Source organism: Lissotriton helveticus, chromosome 5_1, assembly GCF_964261635.1.
Source record: "Lissotriton helveticus chromosome 5_1, aLisHel1.1, whole genome shotgun sequence".
Lineage (NCBI taxonomy): Eukaryota > Metazoa > Chordata > Amphibia > Caudata > Salamandridae > Lissotriton > Lissotriton helveticus.
In genome coordinates, this window is record NC_136065.1 from 299,541,029 (window position 1) to 299,553,338 (window position 12,310).

General features: G+C 45.1%; 1 protein-coding gene across 1 annotated transcript in view; it reads right to left on the minus strand.

Annotated features, from left to right (window-relative positions):
• Positions 1-4,035: 4,035 nt before the first annotated feature.
• UBE4B (ubiquitination factor E4B) overlaps positions 4,036-12,310 on the minus strand; it is a 1,139,522-nt gene continuing 1,131,247 nt past the window's right edge. Inside the window, exon 29 of the mRNA XM_078642268.1 lies at positions 4,036-4,167. Coding sequence (XP_078498394.1) covers positions 4,163-4,167 — 5 coding nt within the window. The 3' untranslated portion in view covers positions 4,036-4,162. The remainder of the gene's footprint in view (positions 4,168-12,310) is intronic.

Consider the following 12,310-nt stretch of genomic DNA (forward strand, 5'->3'; position numbering starts at 1 on the left):
GATATATACTGCAGACGCAGCGTGCATGCTGCACATGGAGGGCATGCCTGCTGCCAGCGACACAGCCTCAGAGTGATTTATTTAAGCGCGACACGCAGCGGTATCTGGGCGCTAAATCAGAGTCCAGGCAAAGCATAAATATTTTGTTATCAAGGAACTAGAAGAGATTGTTCCTAATTCTCGAGTAAGTGCGCTGCCGAGGGCTGGCGCTGCATCAGAAAATCAAGAAAACCACTAAACGGGGCAGATTTCAAGACATTTTGACAGGCGAGTTGTGGGCCGAAAATAGAGGGCATGAGGTGGGCGGCACATAATTACACTTTTGACAACTCTTCTATGCATAGTAACAAGAATTCGTGGGCATGCAAGAGAAACTCGCCAGGCCCGCCCAGTTTGCTGATTTCCAGCAAGCTCGAGACATGTTGGGCACTTTCTAGATTTACTCTGCCGTGCCCATATCCACCGCCTAGCCCAGGGCGGTTTTAAAATCATGTGCCGTTTTGTCGCTACGGCAGAGTGAGGATCTTAGACATTCCCTGCACTTCCTGTGAAGAATATTGCGATATTACCCCCACCACACACACACACACTCTCCATTACGAAATAAGACGTTTTTAGGTCTCGACCTCTGCCAATGCGCTTGCGCATTGCAGATGTCGAGATATATAGAGGTGGAACAGTAAACCTTACCAAGGGGATTTTTCAATGCGGATTACGTCTAGTTCATGTGATCCACTCGTGTGAGACGCGCGTGCACGTCAAACACATCAGCCTCGCACCAGACTTCAATGGAATGCGCTCCTAAGCTGCTCCCCCGCCGCTCGCTATATGCTTGTTCTCTCCCACTCGCTCGCTCCCCTTCCCCCGACCCCCACAGCAATGCCAAGAGCTTGTTTGCCATGGCGTCTGGTTCACCGGACGCCATGCGCATACGTTTAATATGCACGGCCGCTTTCATTATGTTACTATGGCGGCCATGCTCCTGACTTTTATGTGCACGGCTGCCCGTCTGCTTTTTTTTTTTTTTTTTACATTTACTGTTAATTTTACCTGAGGGTAACTCAAAACGCCGCCACTCACCATGCTTTTTCTTCACCAGTTTCCCGTGTTGCCTTTAGTCCAGCCCTCACCATCTCATTCTTTACCCCTCCCGTTGTATCTCTGAACTGCTTTTAGTGCCTCAGGCAAGTGAACCATGAGGCGGCATCTTGGTGCCCACTCCCTGCCACCCACTCTCTCCTTGTCATAGTAAAGCACGCGGAGAAGCTCAACATGAGGCGAAATCACAGCTGCCGCACTTAATGCATGTTTCCATGAATCACCTTATCTCCCCTCCCGCACGTTGCTGCTTTTTTCACATCTCCCCTCCCGCACGTCGCTGCTTTTTTCACGTACAATTGGACACTTTATTTGAACTAAAGCTCCCCCTGGGTGTTAACTTCATTTTGCGGACGCACTATTTTACTGTGAGCTGCTTGAAGGTATTATAGCACTTAATGTGGATTTCATATCGCTGTGCAGGGTCCCTTCAATACTATGGTGGAATTGCTTGCTGGTATTTTCTGTAAGTCACGTTCTAGCCCGCAGTGCATACCTCCTAAAACCCAATTTACAGAAAACAACAAGCAATTCCGTCATAGTAATAATTCAAAACGGGTGTTACTTCGCCTCCCCCCACCCGATTTGTTTTGTCTTTCCCCCATCTTGCTTCACCTAATCCTGCTTGCCCATGGTGTGTGGGTAGCATTTTGGAAACCGTAGGTTTAACTCTTGAGTGGTTAGGTTGTTTCTGCATCCTCTATAAGTACGTACATTCCATGAGGTTTGGGTGAAAATGAGTTACCCTTGGTTGCCCCTCTCGTGCCACACCTCTACAGCTGTTGACTCGACTGCCTCTTCCTGTCAGGAGTGACACAGAGAGAAAAACAAACATCGCACCTTCCAACATACAATATCGCCAACTTTAAATGTGTCTTTTGTGTAATGTAACTGGTGCTCATGTAAAGCGCTCCAAAACCTTCCAGGCGAGTTCACGCTATAAAAGTGCAAAAAACAAAAACCCAACCTCCTTCCTGCTGCTTCTGTCACCGCCATTGTGCTCTAATGTAAATGGTGCAGTAGACTTCTTCCACTTTTTGCAGGTAGGAAGATTTTGGGTCCTCATTGTAGAGAAACAGTTTCAGAGGTAGTTTGAAGAGGTGTACTCAAAATAGGACTGCGCGTCATGCAGCTTAGAAAGTGTCTCTGGGAACTCTGAAATTGTCAGATACAAAACCAGGCAAAAAAAGTGTAGCCCTTTTATCTGTCATTGGTGCTGTCGTAAAAACTCCATGGCTGACAATCCTTAATTGTGGTGTATGTAAAGGGCAGTGTGAGTGGTAGGTGGGACAGCTGCATTTGTGGAATAAATGAGCACGGGGGAGTTTCTTCAAAAATCTAAATTCCTTTATATCTGTAATCCTAATCTTAGCAGCAGCAGGAGATCTCAGTGCTCGTTTCATTTGCAGGGAACACACAGCTGGCTGCTGTGAGCAGTGTACTTGGAACAGTGTTTCTACTTGCCTGCCACTCATTTCTATAATTGGCCACAGTTAGCCACTACATAATCGTATTACAAAATAAAACATGCATTTGCAATGCAATAGGTCTCGTATTACTGGAAGTTTGAGCTATTGGTGTTCCATTATTATTAGCAATGACAATAACTCAAACATTCATTAATGCGAGACCTATTGCATTGCAAATGCTTGTTTGCACTTGTCGAGCTGAAATTGGTAACTGTATAGTTTGTCATTTTACCACTTCTTTCTCGCTAATGAGAAAACTATTTCTGCAGTGTGCGTAGAATGCAGTTTAAGAAAGTTCACTGCCATTACAGACTCTCTCAGATATTGGGTAGGACTCCGTGGCATTCAGTGCTGGCAGCTCGAGGCCGTGTTTAGTGCTTGGGAGATTTTTAACACCACACTGATGGGGGTTGAGTTGCCACCACCCCTCATTTCACAGGTCCCAGCTCGATGGGTCCCTACCACTACAGTCTAACTCCTGTCCACAGAAAAGCGATGCCATCCTCAACCAAGATGGAACCCGAATTTACTATACTGAAGCTCGTACCATACGCATACTGATCCTCCCCCTTGACACCATGTATGGTCATGAGGGGTAGATACACCAATATGCATACATTTCTTTATAAATGCTTAGAGATGGCTGTGAGGCGACACTTAACTACAGAACACACATCTAATAACAAAACTTGCATTCTATGTTCTCTGTCTAGAGTGTATTATTTAGTCCGAAGACTAAGAACCGTAATACTTATATGAAAAATAAATGTCCCCCAGTAATTTAAAATCTTAACCAATCGTAATGTCAGCTTGCAAAGGTCGAGTAGTTTGACATTAAAGCCAGTGGGTTCACATTATTTTTGCATTATGTTAAATTCGAACCGAATATTTGATACATGATGCACCTTGCACTCATTTTGTTTCAAGTTTCTATTTTCAGAACGCTGCATATCGACTTTAGATTAGATCAGTATACTTGTTCTCAAAATAAACTGCCTTAATTCAGTAGTAGTCAGTGACTAACCTGATGTGCTGAATGGCGTGCATCTATTAAACTTCTGTGAAGTGCCTCGCCCCCTTTAAAAATGTCTGGACGGTGCTAATCTTTTTGCTTTAGTTTCGCTAAATAACTCCTGTGCATAGTTTTTGTGTGAAGGGTTGGAGTTAATAATTTAGGCTAATGCTTAACCTGCACCAATTGTTCATGTAAAATATGAAACTCTGCTTCGAAGCATGGATAAAATGCTTTTATTTTATCGATAGGAAATTGTGGGGATTCTGTTGAGTTTACTAGCAAGGGGACTTGGTCAAGTCAGTACCGAGTCTCCTTGTCTTGGTTTTCTTCATTTGATGGTTTTATTTTTCACACTTGTTTTTTTGCTACTTCTATATTGAAAACTGTAGTATACTTCCTGGTATTATGTAATCAAATATTTAGCAGGGCATATCTACCAAATATTACTTAATTTGGAAGTTGCTCTTGTAGATAACATTTGTTTCGTTTTTATCGAGGGTTAGGAGTTTAGGCTGCATAGAAGTAGCTTTCTGCAATGTTCAGCCAGTGATAGACAACACATTGTATTATTTGTCATGGTTCATGCTGTAAAAAAAAAGGCATTACTAGTAATTAAACTTTATTTGTTTGATTAGTGAACATCTTTGCAAAATTATGTTTAAAACAAACATCAAAAATCTGCTGCATAACTTGATATCAAAAACACAAATACATTAGACTACTCAACCAATTAATACAATCATTGCACATGTGAAGACCAATGTTAAAAAAATCTTCACCACATAAGTTAATTCTGAGAGATGGGAAATTTGAAAAATTATTCAGTCTTCTTAAAGAAGCGGTCACCTGATATCTAATCACAAGTTTATTCAATAGCCTCTAAGATTAACAATTGAAATATAGTTAAATTAATAGGCACCCCAATAGGCCCATTAATATATAAATTCCCATGAAAGCAGTCAGTCGGGTCTCGATTGCCTGGAGGTGAAGGCAGCTTGTAAAAGGCTAACCACAGCCAATAAAACATGTTCATTAAAAATCTGCAAATGCAAAAGGGTCGGCCATGTATGTATAAGATTCAGGGCTTTCAATAGTGGAACTTTACTGCTTTCTGAGCCAGCTATAATACTTGCAGAACATAACAAAATGTAGGGTGTTCTTTTGGGGGGGGGAGGCGAAAGCAGTGTGGCAGAGGAAAACTACCCCTAGGCAATGATAACCTTATTTCAGCCAGCTCAATTTCTGTTGATACCACAGACACTGCACTAGTTAACAAACATTGAAAATGCAACAGGTCTTGCCTTTTATTAAGTTAAAGCCATTTGCTTTGCTATACAATACCATTAGCAAAGCAAATGGCTTTATCTTAATCAAAGGTGGCACGGTAGAGCCTAGGAACTGCACACTGCAATGTGCCCACCATCAATCCCTTCGGATCCTAGTGAACTTCTTGGACCAAATAGTTTTACAAAATGAACAGGCAGACTCGTTGTACCTCAGGAAGCAGAGGCTACAAACCCGATGCTGGTGCAACCACAGGAACTTACTATTTCAGATGAGGCAAAATAGAAACGGCATGTTCTCCGTACCCTCCCCCACACAAGTAATTATCATATGACCTGGCTTCAGGCTTCTGATGCAATTTTGCTTTAACGCCTTAACTGCGGCCGTTATTTCGGCGCAGTGCGGGCGTTCTAAAAAGTGGGCGGGGCCGCGTCGGCCGTTGGCCGACGGCAGCACGCAACGGGTTAAAGTAATCCGAAGTCATACAGTTTCAGCTGAAGTCACTGGTGACAACACAAAGATTTTGTATGGGGAAGCGTTCTGTTCAATGTGTGTCAAAGTTCTCCAGTGTCTCAGCTTCTGTACTGTGACAGTACCAAGGCATGCAAGTATATCTCCGAATCTCATCACATTGAACAAATTATGCAAGGTGGAGACGGTTCTCGGGCATTGTGTGTTTCAGTCGTGAGCCCCTTGCTGGCTGTGCCACCGGAGCCAAGCTATACCTAACCGAAAAGACCTAACAAGGGCAAAATCCGTCTCAGGTTGCTTGAGTCCCCTTCTAGAGAGGCCTTGCCTGGTATCTTGGGACAGACTGTTTCCATGAGAAGCACGGTCAGCGCTACTTTGCATTAAGCAGGCCTCTCTTTAGAATAGAGTATAGGATGAAAAACAATGGGCTGGAAACCTACCAAGAGTGATTGCTAGCAATTTAGACTATTTACAAGCATTGCTCCCATTACATTGTGCAAGTTAGACACAATAACCTAGTCCAGTGGGGGCTCATCTGCTAGGAAAAGGGAGTACTAGTCAAGCTACTTTCAGCGAGTAAGGAAAAAGACAATGCTCCATAGGTGGGTCAGGTACACGTGGCACTAGCAGCAACAGGCTTCCAAATGCTTTAATAATGGAGTGTCTCACAAACACCCATGTCTTGGCTGCTGAGGTAGGCATAGGAATGTTCCGTTTTGCTACACTGCTTGCCAGATTTGTGGAATGTGCGGTCACCCACAAGCAATACAACTGATAATGTAAAGTCCGCAAGCATTGGTGAATATCTCCTAACATATGACGGGGAAAGAGTAGTCAGATTGTTTTACGCTTTGCCTTAGTTCTGCCGCTGAACCCCCTAAATAACAGGATGTGTTTGTTAGACTTATCATTGCTTAAGGCCTCACATATAGTTTATAATCTGTAGCTGTTGTGTGCCATTTCGTTTAGGTACAATTACATTACAACAATATTTTATTCTTCTTTGATAGTGTACTCTATCTCATATGTAATACATTCATTTAAGTGTGAAATTTAGAAAAAAGTATGGTTACTTTGGATGAATATCCAAGGGAATCACATGCTTCTATTCTCAACATTCTTATGTCACCAATCATGAGGTGCATTTTTGCCAAAATAAGGTTGATAAAATATAAAGCTCGTTTGCAAACCTCCTTAGGCGAGAAGAGCTTCAGACATTCCAGAGAGCATCTATGACGAACAGTTTGTACCAAGGTCGTATTTTCACACTTACTATCTGAGAACAGTGACAAAATAGAGACAAAAACAGTCTGCCCATGAGCAGGCAACAGACTAGAAAATACAAACAATGATCAGGTAAGCTATGAAGCTTTTACCTATGGCAAGATTTTAGTCCTTAAGTAGACATTAGCTAGAACAAGGAAAGGAGGGTTTCTATCACAGATTGCCAAGTATGCTGTCAGTGTTTATAGTATTTACATGCTGTGCCTTTATATTAATCACCATAAGTCTTAGAACTCCACTTACACTTTTACGAATATTCTGAATTAAACCTTAATATCGGATTAGGATTTTTAAAAATATGACACATGGATTTCTTGTGTGTACCTGTCTTTTGGGGTACAGAGTACCAGCGACTGACTACAAATATAAATCTATTTCTGACAGGATCCGATTTTGCCCAATATGCATTACATTTGGGTAAATGGTGGCAGATGCGTGGGTCACAGCCTGCTTGCCCCTTCCACTCAAGCTGGTGAGTTGGTACATACCTGAAAGCCAAGAAAGAGCTATTTGATTGTGTTTGTAAGAACACTTTAAAAAATGTATCAAGTTGTTGTGGTAGTTGCTGGACTGGTAGACCAATGAGATCTAGGACATCTTCTCCAAGAAAGTTTTGATCGGGTATAAAGTCTACATGATGAATTATGTCAGTTGAGTAGAATACTTTCTCTTTGCAGAGGGTGTATATTCTGGGTGGGGTTCCTCTCACTGGGGTCACAGGCGAAGTAATCAACAGAAACAATCATGTTTCTGGACTGCAAGGAAGCAAGGGGGGGGAGAAGCTGAAGTCGCTGGTTTAACCATCTTGTGATGATGACTGCCAGAGTGAAAACAATGACTCTTTAATCTCTACACTACTTTCCCTGATGGCAGGTAGGAGCACTCAAACTGTGTTGTTAAAGATAAACATCTAGCTTTAAGCTTTTTGGTCGATGATGCTAAAAGGAGAGTGAAAATAGCCTATCAAATTTATTTTTATTACAAAATTTGCTTTAGAAAGTGCTCCAGGGTTCCGTGCATGGAAGGGCCTATCAAGTGATTTTGAATGTTGCCGAAGATTTGTAGAAGGAGAATGTATACATTGTACTCTAGTGGTTTTGCATACAAAGCACTGCCCAAGGAGTAACTTTGGGATCATTCCAAAAGGTCACAGTGGCTACTGCTTTTATCACGGTCTGATAGCCCTCTCTCCTCGTACCTTGGTGCTAAGTCCCTTTTTATAATTAACCATTATCACTCTTACAATAACACAATTAGAACAAGTTACCTTTTTTCGGAAATACTTTTTCTGACTCCCCACATTTATGAATACCCTCAGGTGCCAGACTGGATTCGGAGATCTTTATCAGCAATGACCTTGAGTACAGGTAGGGGGCGCGGTGGGGCTGCATGTCGAAACCATCCTGCCCTGGAAGGGACGTCAAGGCTACAATATATCCTGGACCTATGCACGTTGTCAGTCATGTTCTGATATCTCTCCACACCATCTGACACGGAACAACCAGAAATCATATTGTACCAGTGTGGTGATCTCGAATTGGGATTTTTTGTGTGTGTGTTTTTTTAGACTGGTTCAAAGAAGCCCATTCCACAGAACAGGGAGGAGGGAAGGTTGGTGAGGAATCTGCGGTTAGAGTATCCACCAGAAAGAGCATTACTGAAGGTAAGTAACTTGTTCTTCTGCTGGATCCTTCAAACAACAGATTCCTCTCATTGGGAATAGCTATCAGAGTAATACCTCCCCAATTGGTGGATCTGTGGAATGGCTCAGACCAGGAAATCGGGCAGGACTGGACAAGCAAAGTGCCCTTTCTGCCAGACGGGGCTATTCATGCACTAGTGTTTTGTAAATGTGTGAACTTATGCCCATGTCACAGACTGGGAGATATCCAAAAGGTAAACTCGGTGCACCATCGCGATTGCATCAGTTTCGTCTCTGGTGGGATGGGCCAATAGGCCTTCCAAAGGCTGTTTCTGAGCCACTCTACAGCAGATCTTTATACCAAGGACAATCCAACTGGAGAAGATTCATTTTAGCACTGCTCTTCCCTTCCCTGTCCCAGCAAAAACTTGCTAAGAGCTGACACACCTCTGAGTGATTCTTGGCGCGATTGATGTATATGCTCAGAGCTCCTTCAGTTCTAGAAGATGAACTCTCTCTTCCTCTCTAGATAGATGAGAAGGAGAAGCATGGAATGATGGCAATGTGATAGACTATACAATGTGGGATAGCGTTACATCTTCGGAAGTAATGCTGCCTTGATCCTTAGCAATAACTCGTTTCGGAGAAAGGAGGTGTACAGTTGCTGAACAGATAGTGCTTGCAGCTCACCCATGTGACAAGCAGATGTGATCGCAATGAGGAACACTGTCTTTAACTTGAGCAACCTTAGATGACAGCTGTGCATTGGCTCGAAAGGTGTTTACATAAAAAATAGAAGAACCAGATTGAGGTTCTACAGGGGTATCACAAAGGGTTTTGGCAGAAACATATGGTTCAGCAAAAAACGCATAAAAAAAGATGGCTCATCAGGCAATCAAAATAAAGCCGACAAATATCCTTTAACTGTTGCCACAGTAAGGCCTTGCTAGGCAAGAGACAAAAGAAAAGCAGAACATCGGACAACTGGACCTGTAAGGGTTAGATATGCTAAGAAGAAAACAAAGCAACAAACTTCTCCCAGTATGCGGCATAGATGTTCTTCGTAGAGGAACACACCGTGCTGCCAAAATCATAATCATAATTTTGGGAGGGAGATCAAAGACAGTCAACTGTCGCCGATCAATTTCTAAGCATGGAGGTGCATGTTGCACAGAGTCGGCTGCAGGACCCTTCCTTGTGGTTGAGAGAGTAGATCCTCTCGAGGAGGCAGCAAAATCAGAATTTCATGGCAAGAAATTCTGGGTACCACAGTCTTCTGGATCAATCCAGAGCCACTAGGACGACTTGGGCCTGGTCGTTCCTGATCTTCATCAGAACTTTGGGCAGATTAAGTATAGGCGGGAAGGCATGCAGTAGTCCCAAGCTCCAGTCTAACCGAAAGGCATCTCAGAGGGAGCTGCCTGGTGAACTCCAATTCGTAAACGTTTGGAAACTGCATGTTCTCAGCAGTGGCAAAACGATCAAGACAGGGTTCGCCCTATTGCTGGAAGATATCCTGTACCACCTCTGAGTGTAGTAGTCATTCGTGATCTGCCGGGAAATGTCAGCTGAGTTCACTTACCCCAGCATTTAAAGATCATGCCCGGTGTCATATAACCAGGGAGATACAATGACGACTCATGTGGTTCCAGTTGTGAAGAGTCTCTTGGCACAGGACCCATCACACCCCACCCTGACCTCATGGTAGGGGTGTCTGTAAAAACCTGAACCCATTCCCCCTTGTGAATGGAAGCAAAGCCTTTAGAGCCAAACAAACCACCGGCAACTCTAACAGGATGATGTGGAGATAATTTCCCACCAGAGAAAAGAGTATTTTGATCTCCACCTGTCCTACATGACCTTCCTAACCCAGCAAATGTATCTACCACAACAGTTAGTTCCGAGTGGGGTAGGAAGAGGATTCTGCCACAGGTCCAACTGCGATCCAGCAACCACCACAGCAGATCTTTTGCAGTCTCTTCCAACACTTTGTCGGAATCTGAGCAGTTTACACAGCGCTGACTCCACTAAGATTTCAGATTTACACTGAAAAGCCTGCATGCGCAATCTGGAGTGGTCCACTGGCAGGATGCAGGAGGCTAAGAACCCTCCGAGCTGCTCTCACTGAGGTCCAGGCCAAGGGTTGAATCATCAGGAACATAGCATGACTATCCTGGTTTCATTGAGATATCGGAAAAGCTCAAAACAGCACTGTGTCCAGGATGGCTCAGATGTAAGTAAGTCTCTGCGAAGGACTCAGGTGAACTTTAACATACTAATGGGGATCCTAGAGGGATTAAGAGTTTGGCCGTCATCTGGAAGTGGTCCATGATGGTTTTAGGAAAGCCCACCTCAGTAACCGGTCATAAAGATGGAGGAAGAATGGTGGAGGCGTGGCCTGGAGCCTATTGGAGTAGGCAGCTGAGATCGGAGCTCTGGCTGACGAGGCCCCATACAGTGTCATCCTCAAATAATACGCCGACCCAGGGGAACCGACACACAGGGGAGTAGCCACTGCAGTCAGAGGAGCCCATTTGAGAGGCAGCTGCAGTGGCGAGGGGAGATTTGTGGCCGTCACCACGACACAGTGGAGCTGCGAGCTCATGGACCTAAGATGGTGGTGCAGTAGTACCTTCAGAGCGGAGGCGGGCCCCAACCAGGACCTGCCCTGACAAAACCCCCAGTCCCGGTGAGTGAGGCAGCTGATCACGGACTTCCACTGCACTGCTGCAAAGAACCATACGGTACTGACATCCCATCCCCTAAGTGCTGCAGGATCTGTGTGAGGAGAGGGCTGGCGTCAACTGGTAGGCCACGTGGACCTCGAAGGCTCCGGAGGACTAATCAGCGCGACTGCAGTGAGGAGAACAGCACAGAGGCCACCTCCATAGCCGCCCAACGCTCAACCGCTCCCAAATGGGTCTCACATCTACGGGTGCGGACCGCAGACAGCACCCCCGGTTCCTCTTGCCTGCCGTTGCTGGGCTTCGGGCCGCGATCCATGGTAGGGCACCTACCCTGAGGAGGAGGAGACGGTGATTTCTACACACTGCGAGGCTGGTAGAAGAGCGGCCAGGCTGTGCGCGCACTGGTGAGCCTCCCTCAAACTGGACCATTTATGCGTGATGCCCTGACTTACAAGCAGGGAGGCACCCATATGTGCGCCCGATCTACAGCACACACAGTCACGGCCCAAGCTGTAATTGCACCATCAACAGTCCTCCAGAGGAGGGCCCCGCTCGAAGAGGGAGACACCTAGCGGGTGCCACTAATCCAAAGGGACGCCCATGGAGCACCTGGAATCAGTAGTTGCGGAGAGCTAGACCGACCCCCTCGAGTGGGGACCGGGGGGTACGAGGATATACATCTTCGAAACTGACTGCACCGCACTGAAAACTTGGGGTCTACCACAGATTAGAACTCTTTTCCCGATGCCACAGAAGTGAGCGGAGGAGGGCACCTGGCGGAGGCCTGGCGTCACAGTCTATTAACCACTTCTGCAGAGGCCAGAAGAGCGTCCTTCCATGCAGTGAGAAGAAGCGCTGAGACTTCTGTCCTTATAAGGCAGACTCCCAACAACACTTTGCATGGTGGCATAGAATTGGGGCATAGCAGTGAAAGGAAAGAAAAGGAATCTGCTCTCGGCATTAAGGGCCTATGGAGGGTAGAGACTACTTCCCCAGCAATCACTGAGGCACACCTCATACGAGACACATGGTCGCTGCACCTCATTTGGGAATCCTGAAGAGAGTGCCAAACTGAGGACTGATGCCCACAGTGCCTCAGGAATCACTAAACCAGTGGTGCTTAGACAACCTCTCTACTGCTCCCTTCTCCAAGAGAGCTTGTACTTCTTGTAGAAGAATGGACAAGAGGTTCTCTGTAAGCATTTGTGGTATAAGGGGCATGTTTGGAGGAGTGGAAAAGAAGAGTAGGATGTAGCCATGTTGCACAATTTGAATCACTCATCTGTCAGATTCTTTGCCACCCATGAAGTAAATAACGCATTCAGCCTCCGCCTGGGTGACAATGCACCAACGAGGGCAA